The sequence below is a fragment of the Physeter macrocephalus genome, chromosome 8 (genome assembly GCF_002837175.3).
Source record: "Physeter macrocephalus isolate SW-GA chromosome 8, ASM283717v5, whole genome shotgun sequence".
Taxonomy (NCBI): domain Eukaryota; kingdom Metazoa; phylum Chordata; class Mammalia; order Artiodactyla; family Physeteridae; genus Physeter; species Physeter macrocephalus.
The window spans coordinates 68,475,817-68,491,071 of NC_041221.1; the positions used below are offsets into that span (position 1 = coordinate 68,475,817).

Genomic DNA, 15,255 nt, shown 5'->3' on the forward strand with positions numbered 1-15,255 from the left:
TTCAGGTTTCAACCTTGTACTCCCTTATTAAACACAGGAAGGAACGTAGTAAAACCACATATTACCAGATACTCAGGTAGAACCTTTGACTAAGTGAATATTATGAGATGGGGTGATTATAAATGATGAAGGTATCTCTTCTGGATCAGCATCTCACCTGCTGCCTAGGCAGCTCCACTTGAAATTGTACAGTGCCTGTAAATAAGGCACTTTGTCCACTAGTTGACTTCTACCATAAATAATACCACGAAAGTCTGCTTACTGAAAGTCATTCCTGAATCTTTAAGTAGCAATATAAGAGGATTGTCAGAAATCAAGAATAAAAAAAAGACAGGAAGCGAGCTCATCAATTTGGGAGTCTACACCATGCAGCACTTGGCACTTGATAAAATGAATCTCTTCAGCAGCTCTTTATGTTGAAAAGCTAGGGGCAGACCAAAATTACTTATATTCGGTGCTGCCATATATACATGAGAACATGCCATTTTAGGCGTATAAATAAAATAGGCAAAATAAAAGTAAATTAAAAAGCCCAAGCCTGTTTGAATAAATTAATCTAATCAGGAACTATATTATAAATGACACCTAATTACTGGTAAGGAAGATCATGCATCAGTGCCCAGTGTGAAAATAATCATAGGGAAAATTCAACAAGAATTCAGGTATAGGAAATGGTAATTACAGAGAACTAACGTGCAGTTTTCAAAAGAAATGGCACATCAAATGAAATTAAAAAGTACTTTATTAACTTGTTTTCATGGAGTCACAAAGTCCTCTGAATGTACTATCAAAAGATGTGAAGGATCACTCTTATTCTTGCATTCCTCTTTCTTCCCTCCTAGTAAATAATTATTAAGAATCTACCATGTCCTAATCACTGTATTTGGTGTTAAACGAGGTAGAAACATCCCTGTCTTCTCTGAGCTATCAGGAAAAAGAGGCAGTTAAGTAATACTAATAAAAGGGGGTGAACATTATGACAGGTTAGATACAGGAAACTATGTCAATGTTTAACAGTAGGACCTAACATGGCATAAGAATCTGGGAAGGCATCCCTGAGAAAATGATTTGTCAGCTGAGCTTTGAGGGTTGGATAGGATATAACATGGCTAGACTAAAGGGACAGTATATGAGGAGTCTTTGACCTCTTTTGCAAAGAACTAAAAGATGTTAAGTATGACTGGAACTTAGACTCAGAGAAAGAAAGAGATGAGGCTGGAGAGGTAAGCATGAGCCAGTTCACACAAGATATTTTTGAACCATATTATGGAGTTGAGATTTACCCTAAGAGCAATGGGGAGCCATCGAAGGAAGGAGGTGATATGATTCTCATTTGCACTATGGGAAGATCCCTGCAACCTGACTTTAGTACAGAGAGTAGACTGGACCCGGGGCAGGACTGGCAGCACAGAGGGCATTTGAGAGACTCTTCTGTGTAGATATGCATGCACAACGTGTGCCAGGGCAGGCCCCTTCAACACAGCTTCTTCATGCCGGGAAGGCTTGCTCTGTGCTGAAGAGCATGCTGTTAATGGTTGGCCCTTCATTCCTTCAGCAAAAGCCAGAAGACTAATTCCCCTGGAGATGCCAAACAGAAATGCCTCCATGCAGATCCTATCTTCTTCAACCTATACTGGGCCCCATTTTTTTTGTGGTGTTAGCTTTTCTGCCTAGTGTCCTTTCTTGCCTTTCGAATGCAACTAGAGAAAGTCTAATCTTGAATATAGGAGAAATTAAGAAAGGCCGAGAGGATGTTTTTTGTTTGTCATAGTCCCAGTCCTCCTTCTTTGAGCAAATGCAATAGCACGTTAATTGGCTCTAAAAACAGACTGCCTCGCCACTTTCAACTCAAAAGAATAAAATCCAGGTCTAGCACAGTTTTCTAGGAAGTTTTAAAATTTCATTCCACTAAGAGGTCTCCTTTGTTTTCATTTTTCTTTATGCCCTCAGAAAAGACGTTCCCCAGTGTGTGAAAATCCACCATCAAACATTGATGGGGTTTGCTTTTAAGTGATAGATAGATAGATAGACAGATAGAGAGATATAGAGATAGACATGTAGAGGTATATATTTATATAATATATAGATATATACACACACAGAACCACTTAAGAAGCCTTGAAGGATAATACCAAATGTCTACAGTGGTTACTTATTCTTAGTGGTGGGATAGATATTTTTGTTTTGCTTCTCTTTGTTTTCTAATATTTCTACAATAATCACTTTTCTTATTATAAAGCAAATACAATAAAAGTTTGTAGGTGAAAGGTTTTTTTAATGAATAAGGTTTTAAAACAAAGGATGTTTTCTTTATCTGTTAACATTGTTTGAAGAGCTTAGTCCTATAATTGCTACTCTAGAAACAGATAAAATATCTAAACCCTAACATGCTAGCAGCCCTCAGAATGCCTATGAGGATATTCTATAGAATTTATAGTTTTTCCTTAAAACTCATCTCATTCAGCAACTATGGTTATGTATATATTTTCCACTGTTGTCCATGTGGGCATTAAATTTTGCAGAAACATATAAGGCACTTTTCACTATCATTTTTTAGCAATAACTGCCTTTGTTTCTTGCAGATATTTTGACATCACCTGTCTTTATTGAGCTTAGGTTCTAGACCACCAAAACCTACTTAATTTTTTCATGAACCATGGTCTTAATGATATTTTAGATTAATTCTGGAGCCTCCAAGTTACTGTGATTCTTTATTATATTTGTTATTCACATACTGAACTATCACACACATTTTTCCCTATGAAATGTAAGTACTTGGCCCTTGAACAACACAGCTTTCAACTTTGTGGGTCCACTTATATGTGAATTTCTTTCAGTAAATACGTACTACAGTTCTAGACCAACCGCAGTTGGTTGCATAACCACCAATGTAGAGGGAGAGCTGGCTGTAAAGTTATGAGTGGATTTTCAGCCACTCAGAGGGTTGGTGCCCCTAACACTCATGTTGTTTAAGGGTCAACTGTATTTTAGTACTGAATTCAATGTACCAGCATCTTAATTAGAAACTTGATTTTTTTAGACAAGGTAGTACTTTATCCCATTTCACAGTTACGTACTTTTTAAAACTATAGAATAAAAAAAAATTTCTCTAATTTCTGATTCTCTGCTCAAATTCTGAAGCAAACTGTTAAGGTATAGCCAGGGGACAATGTGATTAAAATTTCAGGCATCTGCTGTTTCCTCTTACCTACAAAGGGCATTGAAGCCAAAAATAAATATCAGAGAAATAGTCCCTTTTTTACAAAAACACCCTCAACGTGATATTTATATCCTACTTCTTTCACTTAACAATAGAATATACTATTTCATGTGTATAATTTTAATAATAGTGTAATCAATCACATATTCACTGCTTTTACCAAATTTATCTAGCTCCTTATTAATAGACATTTAACATGTTTCCATTTTTCACTTGTATGAATATTGCAGCAGTGCACATCTTTTGCATAAGCCATTTTCAGTGTTTTGGATTATTTTTCTACATGTATTCCCAGGATTGGAATTATTGAATCAAAGGGAATGATCATTTTAAAGTTTCTGATATGTATAAAAAACTTTCCAAAGATGTCACTCCAATTTATGCGCCTTCCAACAATTAACATGTTCATTCATTTCACCTTCCCCAACATTGACATTTTTATATTTTTGGAAATTTGTTCAACACTATTTGTTTTTGGTGTTTTGTTTTTGATTTCACATGTCTTAGTGAATGAAGTACCTCCCTATCTTGTGGACACTAAAAACTTAGCTATTAGTAAGCATGCATTTTAAAGTTTAAACGTCTTCTACATAAACAAATTTATTTTCCCCAAATCAGAAAACAGTCACATATCCCTGAGGGAAAATGTCAGTGCAAGTGCAAATGGGGCAATGTCAAGGTTTGTGAATATCAATCACTGTTGCAGCTGGAAGGCAGTTTTGTTATTTTCCTTCAAAATTAAAAAAATTAAGTGTTTTACACCCTGGAAGGATATTTTCTTTTCTACCAAATTTAAATGTCTCTTCTGAAATTATATTTATCCTTATCAGGAAACTTAGCAGTCTAATTGTTATTTCAGACCCTTGCACTGCTGAACCAGTTTAAATCCAAACTCACTCAAGCAATTGCTGAAACTCCTGAAAATGACATTTCTGAAACAGAAGTAGAAGATGATGAAGGATGGTAAGGCCTTTGATTTCTTTATATTACCATGAACAAACAAGCTCAAAGCAGAGACACTATTAGGATATTTCTACTACATCATCCCTTTTTTTTTTTCAGACTTTACCTTCAATTATACCCTCATCATTATAGGGCCTCGGCCCCCTTTTACTTCATTTCAGTTCAGTAAGCATTTATTTAGTGCTTGGTGTATTCCCAGTATTGTGCTAGCCAGTAGAAAATACACAGGAAATATATGACCCTATCCTTGCCCTGAATTACTTTCTAATATTGTGGAAAAGATAAGACTCACATTAAACAGCTAGAAAACAGCCTTAAAAGATTCTGAGTCATTAACTTTTTACGCTTTCCCACAAACATTTTAGAACTCATTAGTCCATTTCATAATCCTACTAAGTTCCTCATCAAATTATGACCTACAGGATCCTAGCAATACATGCATAGTTAACTTATTTTTACCTTTGGATATTTTTCAGCTTTTTAAGACACTGATAAGAAATAAAGGGATTAATGACTTGTATGTGTCCTGTGCTTAGCACTTTATCCTATACTGGCAAAAAGGAAAAAAAAAGAGTAAGCACCGTGCTTTTCTCTTCTCACACTCCTCTGCCCTCCAGCTGACTCCACATGTAGTCCTCCCCGCACCTAACTGCCTCCACGCCCGCACTACACCCTGGCTCAGGCACATTGCTGCGAGCAAGCCAGTGGGTCACCCCCCACACATGACTCACCCTCTGGAGCCTCTGAACTGTCACATGTGCCATTACCCCAACCCAGAATCATAGCCTCACTCCTCTCTGCCAAACAGCATCTCTCCCCTATTTCAAAACTCTGTTCAACACTCCCATCCTCCAGGAAACCAGTCAGCAAGATTTGTTGAGCACTCACAAATCTAGAGGGTGGAGGAAAGAGGGCTGGAACACATATTAAAAAAGACATAAAAACACTTATTAAGAAAACATTTAAGCAAGTAAGGCTCTGCAACTATATATAACTTTAATCCAAAGGGCCGGGTGATGATGATTTGAATGGGATGAATCCTACCTACCATACGATCCTGGAAATACTTGTATATTTCTCGATATGTGATTTCTGTATGATCTGGGTTATAATGCCAATTTTTGTAAAACCCTAGGTCTCTCTTAATAGGTTTCTATTACTTATGTGTATTTGTTTATACTTAAATTCAAAGTTGCTTAAGGCAGAAGCTGGCTCCTCCCATAGTTCTTCGCCAAAGGTGAAGGCTCAGTGAGTGTTGAATGACCCATAGAGATAAATGCACATTGCACAGAAAAACTGTGTTTTTTTATATGACTGGACAGGTTTAGTTTTATTTTGGATTCTTTGAATGTCTCAAAATATCTTTCAAATGTTTTGGGTTCAGCCACTACACACAAAAAAATGTTTTGCCAAGTCCTCTTCCCCTTATTTTTGAATCCATATGCATTTTTTAAGGAAATATGATCCATGTGTTTCTGATTCATTTACACTTAACTCATCAAGATGGTGTTTTGTAAGAGCAGTTTGATGCCCAATAAGTTTTTTTAACCTTTTTGTAAGCCATTTAAGTCCTTTTTTATTGAACAGGAAAGTCACCAACAAATTTAAACCCAGAAGTTTCATTTGAAACTCATAACCCACAGGATTCAAATTTACTTTCAACTTGGCAAGACCATTTACCTTCCCAAGGTTCTTCCTAGTCCCTTGGTTCAGTATCCTCTCATTTTGAATTCCTCATTAGCATCAGATATTAATTAGTGTTTTTGAAAGTGTCCTTCTTGGTTTTGATGTGATTTCACGATACAATCAATGTTCTAACATCCTCATTAGAGAGTTAAACAAATGGGGAAGCTTCACCAGATTGAGGGGGGAGGAAGTCACTGGTCAATGACATTAGCTAGTTCTCCATCTGGGGAACAAAAATAAGTGGTAAAGGAAGGGGAAATAGGGTAAAGGAACCATTACCAGGGGTTCCTTTCTGCTTGCAATTGCAGTCACCTAACCAGAAAGTCAGAACTCTACACTATGTACCTACATACTTTTTGTTTATTTTTTTAATCTAACATCTAATTAAAGTACCTTTAGTATTCTTACAGAATACATGGGGGCACTTATATACAGCCTTTTTGTTGCATTGTAGAATAATGAAATTTTGTAACCTGATAAGCAACAGCATCACTTCTGTTCATAAATAAACCAGTTCAGCTTTATCAAGTCTCTGGTGATTTAGATCATCTCTCATAAAGTATACTCCACTCGGAAAAGAAGTCTTGTATTCAAAATGATTTATAGCAAATATTATGACTTCATGGCATGTGCATGTGTGTTATGCATAAATTACATGGTTCCCAGACTATTTTGTAGGTCACGCTTGCCGCTTTTCTAAGAAGTGAAAGTCAGCCAGTGCTGTACTACACCGTCAGGGTCTGTTATCTGAGGTAAAATGATTGCTTCTGAGACATTTTTATGTGTCCACATGAGTGACCACACATTGAGGGATCATTTTCATTTTCTGTCAAGAAAGAAACCATTACCAATTTGTTATGTTTTCTTTTACTTGGCAAACTGTTCTGTTCACATTTTTGGCTGAGCTGCTGTATTGGCATAGTATACAACAGACATTTGGGTACCATTCAGCAGCATTCTACTTTTTATGCAAAAAAAAAAAAAAGTGGGAGGGGGAGAGAAAGAAAAGAAATATGATTCTATTGTAAACACTGTATATGGTGTTTGATAATTATTCCCAGATTTCACTGTCTGACAAGGCATTTAAGGAAGTGTTATTAGTAGATCTAAGCTGAAATGCATGATAGAAATTTTTCACTCAAAATTATTATCATTCTTCCTTTGTTGGGATATATACTGCCAATATTTGATAGTGGTAGTGACGGGCACCAGATTCTAGTATAGCAGCTAAAGGAGACTCTTTGCCACTACATTCCTTCATCCCACAGCATCACACACTCTTATAGCTATAGAAACCTTCTTCAAACATGGATTTTATGAAACCAGTTAGATACATAGCAGGAGTTATCAGCCAAAGGATTCATATGACCATGTGGATGAAGTCCATATGCCATTTTGGGTTTGGTTAGATAAAGCTTGGTTAGCTCCCAAAAAAAGTTTTGAGAGCTGTCTGACAAGGCAGTAGAGAGACTTATAAAAAAGAAAGCCACCTGCTCCTTACACAACAAAATTGGCATTCTAAGGGGAGGGAAAAAATTAAATCTATGAGAGTAGACTGCAGTCTTGTGAACATTAACTATTCACTACTATGTTCCATTGAAAATTCTTTCCAGATTGTTAACATAAAACTTCACAACAACATACAAGATAAAATAATAAACAATATAAATGTCTATCTGCCTTCCTCCCTTTTCCTCTTCTCCTGTCTCTCCCCTTCACCACTTTCCCTTAGTACATACAGTATTCAGTAATATAAGAATAGGAAAACACTAACAATTGCATGGTTGCCTCAAGTAAATATTTTATTTTTTTTATTATATAAAGAAAAGATATTCACTGTAGAAAAACCAGAGGATAGATCCCACAAAAGAAGTAAATTAAATCACCTGTGATCCCAAACTCAACAATAAATACTATTAATTTATACATATATATATATATATATATACCCTTCTACATACTTTTATGCATATTTTAAGCAGAAATGAGATCATATAATACTACAGTTTTATAACTTGGTTTTTTTCCCTCAGCAATATATAGTGAGTACTTTTCCTTGCCATACGTAATTTTATGATATACTGTTTGAATTCTGTACTGTGACCATATAGTATTCCATTATATGCTGAACCATGGTTTACTTGATCAGCCCCATGTTGTTGGATATTCAGGCTCTTTCCGGTTTTTATTATTATACACAGCACTGTAATGAACATCCTTATATCTATGTCATTGCTGCTTTTCTCAGGATAAATTTCTAAAACTGGAATTGCTTAGTCAGTGGGTATGCATGTTAGGCTCTGCTAAATATTTTCAAATGGCCCTATCAAAATGTCATTCCAATTTATACTCCCAAGTAAATATCATTTTTATGACTTGCTTTTAGGGCTGTTAGAATCATAAGAATTAATTAAGGTACTCTGCAGCATTTAGTGAAAGAATTTTAGAAGAAATGCTTTGCCCTTGTAAACTTTTAAAAAATACACAGTCTGGTTTCCTTCTGTTTTTAATATAGCTGGTACAAATTACAACGTAACTCCTCAAGATCATAAGCTCTAAGTATTCTTGTTCTTGGTGCTGAAAAAGTCTTCAAGATAATCCTATGGGTTAGAACTTTATGATCTAGATTTTTTTTTCAGTTTTATTACTACACCTTGGCTTGCATTAAAAATCAGTCTTGTCTATCAGTCAGACAGTTTGTTTCTGCTAAAGACTGGAGTTCTGAGAACCAAGTTAGCATAGCATGGAAGCAACAAGTACCAGTTGTCTTGAGTATCCAAAACAGTGAAAATTTAATAATGCAGATGTTAAAAAAAAAAGATTATAAACTGTTAGACCTTGTTATAAGATAGCATTAAAGGACGTAGCCTCATTTCATTGTTTATATTGGCAAAGCTTTAAACACCTTCTATATGTAATACTATAGTTACAGATGTAATACATATTGTATATGATTTGGTCATGTATTGAGTGAAAGGTGCTGTGACAACAAATGAATATTTTAATTATAGTCCCCACTTCAATCAAGCAGGACGTTGCCTGACATGGGTAACAAGCTGGTACAGACAAACACAAATACAGCTCTAAGGAGACTGTGAGACTGATGAAAGCCCAGGTTAGCCAAGTGAGAGACCTTTACCCTTTAGTGTGTAGGTGGGACAGCAGGTCTCAAACTGTTGGTCTCTGGACCACGTTTATACTCTTAAAAATTACTGAGGACCCCAAAGAGCTTTTGTTATGTGAAATATATTTATTGATATTTACCTTATTAGAAATTAATACTAAGAAATTTTAAATCACTTCAAAATAACAATAATGAACCTACTACATGTTAACATAAATAACATTTTTATGAAGAATAATTACATTTTCAAAGCAGAAAATATAGTGAGAAGAGTGGTATTTATTTACTTTTTTTCATATCTAATGTCTAGCATAACAGGATCAGCTGGATTCTCATATCTGCTTCTGCACTTCACTCTGTTTTGATCTCATATTTACATCATGTGTTCTCTGAAAATTTTCACTGTACATTCATGATAGTATGAGAATAATGAGGGCAAATAATGTCTTAGTATTCATACAAAAATAATTTTGACATTGCAGGCACAGTGATCCCCTACTTTGAGAACTGCTGGGTTATAGCATATCTAGTCACTGTGTGTGTCATGATGGTCCTTATCTATCGGAGGTTATGACCCAATCTGTAAGTCCTTACTTGGGAAGCTTCATTCCAGATCCTGGTTTGTGATCCTTGTTCTCAAGCAATACCAAAGTAGTGCTTTCTGAATTAAATGTGCCCAGCACCATTGGCCTAGACCTGTTACAGCACAATGCTTACCACTTCCACAGCAACCCCTTACTGGCCCTCAACTGCTTTGGAATGGTCTGTGGCATGCCAGTTTGATTTTATTTTTCTTGTTTGTTTTTCCCCAGCTCAATTACATTGAGATATTAATATATAACATTGTTTAAGTTTAAAGAGTACAATATAATGATTTGATACACAAATATATTGTGAAATGTGTACCACAATAAGGTTAGTTAACACATCCTTCACCTCACATAATTACCATTTTGTTGCTGTACCCCCCAGAACTTATCCATCTTATAACTGAAAATTTAAACCCTTTGACCAGCATCTCATTTCCTCCACCCCCTAACCCCTGACAACCACCATTCTACTCTTTGTTTCCATGAGTTCAGTGTTTTTGGATTCTACATATAAGTGGGATCATAAACTATTTATCTTTCTCTATCTGGTTTATTTCATTACTTAGCATAATGCCCTCAAGGTTTTTCTTCTATAGGGTTGGCCATAGATCTTATAGAAAAACCTAAACGAACTTTTTGGCCAACCCAATATTTTATGCCTGAATAATATTTCATTGCATATATATGTATGTGTATATATATATATATATATATGTATATATATATATATCACATTTTCTTTCTCCATTTATTTGTCGATGGACACTTAGTTTGTTTTCATGTCTTGGCTATAGTGAATAATGCTACAGTGAACATAGTAGTGCAGCTATCACTTTAAGATAGTGATTTTGTTTCCTTCAGATATATACATAGAAGTGGGATTGATGGATCATATGGTAATTCTATTTTTAATTTCTTGAGGAACCTCCATACTATTTCCACAGTGCTATACCAAATTACATTCCCACTAACAGTACATAATGGTTCCCTTTTCTCCACATCCTCACCAGCATTTGTTACTGCTTCTCTTTTTGACAGTAGCCATTCTAACCGGTATAGGGTGTTGTATCATTGTGGTTTTGATTTGTATTCCCTTCTGATTAGTGATGCTGAGCATTTTTTCATGTACTTTTTGACCATCTGTATGTCTTCTTTGGAGAAATGTCTATTCAGATCCTCTGCCCATTTTTCAGTAAGATTAGTTTTAATTGCTTTTGAGTTATGTAAGTTCCGTATATATTTTGGATGTTAATCCCTTATCAGTATATAGTTTGCTAATATATTCTCCCTTTCATTTTGTTGATTTTTTTTCCCCCACGTGGAAGCTTTTTAGTTTTAAATGTAGTCCTGCTTCTTAACATTTGCTTTTGTTGCTGTGCTTTTGATGTCATATCCTAAAAGTGTTTGCCATGACCAATGTCAAGGAGCTTTTTCCTTATGTTTTCTTCTAGGAGTTTTACTGTTTCAGCTCTTATGTTTAAATCCTTAATCATTTCGAGTTAATTTTTGTGAATAGTATTATATGAATTAGAGGTCAAATTTCATCCTTTTGCATGTGAATATCCAGTTTTCCCAGAACCATTTGTTGAAGAAACTATCCTTACCCCATTGGGTATTATTGGTTCCCTTGTCAAATATTGGGTTGGCCATAAAAGTTCATTTGGGTTTTTCTGTAAGATGTTACAGAAAAACCCGAACGAACTGTTATGGGCAACCCAATATTAGTTAACCATATATGCATGGGTTTATTTCTGGGTTCTTGATTCTGTTTCACTGGTCTCTGTGTCTGTTTTTATGCCAGTACCATACTGTTTTGATTACTATAGATTTGTATTAGAGTTTGAAATCAGGTAGTGTGATGCCTTCAGCTTTATTCTTGTTTCTCAGAATTGCTTTGGCTGTTCTGAGTCTTTTGTGGTTCCATACAAATTTTAGGATTTTTTTTTTCTGCAAAAAAAATACATGCCATTGGAATTTTGATAGAAATTGTATTGAATCAATAGACCTTACATGGTATAGACATTTTAAAAATATTAACTCTTCTGATCCATGAGATATCTTTCCATTTATTTGTGTCTTCTTCAGTTTCCTTCATCAGTGTCTTACAGTTTTTGGTGTATAGATCTTTTACTTCCTTGGTTAAATTTATCCCTAAGCATTCTTTTTTTATGCCACTGAAAATGGGATTTTAAAAATTTCTTTTTCAGATAGTTCATTGTTAGTTTACAGAAATGTTTTGATTTTGTACATTGATTTCATATCAAGAAATTTTACAAAATTCATTTATTAGTTCCTATGGCTTTTGGTTGGAGTCTTTAGAATTTTCTATGTATAAGATCATGTCATCAGCAGACAGAGAAAATTTTACTTCTTCCTTTCCAATTTGGATACCTTATTTTTTTCTCCTTAATTGTTTGGGCTAGGACTTCCAGTATGGTGTTGAATAGTTGTGGTAATAGTGGGCACCCTTGTCTTGTTACCAATCTTAGAAGGAAAGCTTTCAACCTTTCAGCACTGAGTATGATGTTTGCTGTAGGGTTTGTCATATATGGCCTTTATCATGTTAAGTAATGTTCCTTCTATAACCATTGTATTAAGAGTGTTTATCATGAAAGGATGTTAAATTTTATCAGATGCTTTTCCTGTGTCTATTGCGATCATGCTTTACTATTTTGTCTTTCATTCTATTAATGTGGTATATAACATTTGTTGGTTTGCGTATGTTGAACGATCCATACATCTCAGGGACAAATCACACTTGATCGTGGTGTATGATGCTTTTAATGTGCTGTTGAATTCAGTTGGCTAGTAGTTTGTTGAGAATTTTGCATCCATACTCATCAGGAATATTGGCCTATAGTTTTAATTTCTTGTAGTGTCCTTATCTGACTTTGGCATCAAAGTAATTCTGGCCTCATAAAATGAGGTTGGAAGTGTTCCCTCCCCTTCAATTTTTTGGAAGAGTTTGAGAATAATCGATTCTTCTATAAATATTTGGTAGAATTTGCCCATGAAGCCATCTGGTCCTGAGCTTTTCTTTGTTGGGAGGTTTTTGATTACTGATTCAGTCTTTTTACTTGTTATTGATCTGTTCAGATTTTCTATTTCTTCATGATTCACACAGTAGTCTCATGCTCCATTGTATTTCTGTGGCATCAATTGTAGTGTTTCCGCTTTCATTTCTAATTTTATTTGAGTCCTCTCTCTCTTTTTCTTGGTAAGTCTGGCTAAAGGGTTATCAATTTTATTTCTCAAAAAAACCACCTCTTAGATATGTTGATCTTTTCTATTATTCTTTTCCCTATTTCATTTATTTCTGCTCTGATCTTTATTATCTCCTTTTATCTGCTAACTTTGGCTTAGTTTGTTCTTCTTTTTCTAGTCCCTTGAGGTGTAAAGTTAGGTTGTTTATTTGAGATCTTTTTTTGTTTGTTTAACGTATGCATTTATCACTATAAATGTCCCTCTTAGTACTACTTTTGCTACATACCATAAGTTTTGCAATGTTGTGTTTCCATTTTTATTTGTTTCAAGATAAATTTTGATTTTCCTTTTGATTTCAGCTTTGACCGATTTGTTGTTCAGGAGTATGTAGTTTAATTTTCCACTTATTTGTGAATTTTCCAGTTTTATTCCTCGTCATTGATTTATAGTTTCATACCATTGTGGTTGGGAAAGACACTTGGTATGATTTCACTGTTTCTAAATTTGCTAAGACTTGTTTTGTGACCTAATGTTTGATCTAACGTAGAGGATGTTCTGCGTCCACTGGAGAAGATTATGTATTTTGCTGCTGTTGGATGGAATATTCTGTATACGTCTGTTAAGTCTTTAAAGTATAGTTTAAGACCAAGGTTTCCTTATTGATTTTCTGCCTGGATGATCTATCCATTGTTGAAAGTACAGTATTGAAATCCCTTACTGTGGTTGTATTGTCATCTATTTCTCCCTTAAGATCTGTTAGCATCTGCTTAATATTTTAGGTGCTCTGATGTTGGGTACATATATATTTACAATTGTTATATCCTCTCGATGAATTGGTCCCTTTATCATTATATAGTAACCTTGTTTGTCTCCTGTTATCATTTTTTCCTTAAAGTTTATTTTGTCCGATATAAGTGTAGCTACCCTTGCTTTCTTTTCGTTTCCATTTGTGTAGAATATCTTTTTCCATCCCTTCACTTTAAGCCTCTGTGTGTCCTTGAAGCTGAAGTGGGTCTCTTGTAGGCAGCATATAATTGGGTCTATTTTTTTTTTTCCATCCAGCCATTCTGTACCTTTTGATTAAAGAATTCAATCCATTTACATATAAAGTAATTATTGATAGGTAAGAATTTACTATGCTTAATCTTGTTAGTTGTTTTCTGCCTGTTTTGTATGTCTTTTGTTCCTTTCTTTCTTGCTGTCTTCCTTTGTGAATTGATGATTTTCCATAGTGGTGTACTTTGAATCCCTTCTCTTTATCTTGTGAGTATCTACTATAGGTTGTTTTGTGGTTACCCTGAGGCTTACTTGAAACATTTTGTAGATATAACAGTCTGTTATAAGCATCTGATAACAGTTTAACTTTGATCACATACAAAAACTCTGCTCTTTTACTCCCCACAAACATTTTGTTTTTGATGTCACAAATTACGTCATCTTTTATTGTGTATCCAGTAACAAATTATTGTAACTATAGTTGTTTTTAGTACTTTTGTCCTTTAACCTTTAGAGAGTTAAGTACCTAACACACCACCATATTACAGTACTAGAGTATTTTCAATCTAACTATACACTCATCTTTACCAGTGTGTTGTATGTTTTCATGTTACTAACTAGCATCTTTTTGTTTCAGCTGAAGAATGCCTTTCAGCATTTCTTGTAAGGCAGGTTTTGTGATGATAAACTCCATCCATTTTTGTTTGTTTGGGAAAGCTTTTATCTCACCTTCACTTCTGAAGGACAACTTTGTTGGGTAAAGTATTCTTGGTTGGCACTTCTTTCTTTCAGCACTTTAAATGTATCATGTCACTGTCCCCGGGCCTGCAATGTTTCTGCTGACAAATCTGCTGATAGCCTTATGGGGGTTCCCTTGTATGAAAGACTTTTTTTCTCTACCTGCTTTGAAAATTCACTTTATTTTATTGTAGACAGTTTTACTATAATGCATCTTAGAGAAGATTGTTTAAATTGGAATTATGGGGTGACCTATTAGCTTCATAAACTTGTATATCCAAATCTCTCCCCAGATTTAGGAAGTTCAAAGCCATACTTTCTTTTTTTTTTTAACATCTTTATTGGAGTATAATTGCTCTACAATGGTGTGTTAGTTTCTGCTTTATAACAAAGTGAATCACTTATACATATACATATGTTCCCATATCTCTTCCCTCTTGCGTCTCCCTCCCTAACACCCTCCCTATCCCACCCCTCCAGGTGGTCACAAAGCACCGAGCTGATCTCCCTGTGCTATGCAGCTGTTTCCCACTAGCTATCTGCCCTACCTTTGGTAGTGTACACATGTCCATGCCACTCTCTCACTTTGTCCCAGCTTACCCTTCCCCCTCCCCATATCCTCAAGTCCATGCTCTAGTAGGTCTGTGTCTTTATTCCCGTCCTGCCTCTAGGTTCTTCATGACCTTTTTTTTTTTTCCTTAGATTCCATATATATGTGTTAGCGTACGGTATTT

General features: G+C 35.1%; 1 protein-coding gene across 6 annotated transcripts in view; it reads left to right on the plus strand.

Moving 5' to 3' along the window:
* The window catches only part of CWC27 (CWC27 spliceosome associated cyclophilin), a 252,485-nt gene that overhangs the window by 177,186 nt on the left and 60,044 nt on the right, over positions 1-15,255 (plus strand). For 5 of the 6 annotated variants that reach the window (XR_008618067.1, XR_008618066.1, XM_028492936.2 and 2 more), the window contains one exon: positions 4,080-4,183. The exons of the other annotated variant lie outside the window; for it this stretch is intronic. Coding sequence is in view for 3 of the 5 variants with exons in the window: in XM_028492936.2 (XP_028348737.1) it covers positions 4,080-4,183 (104 nt within the window). In the remaining 2 variants the exon portion in view is untranslated. The remainder of the gene's footprint in view (positions 1-4,079; positions 4,184-15,255) is intronic. 6 annotated transcript variants of the gene reach the window in all.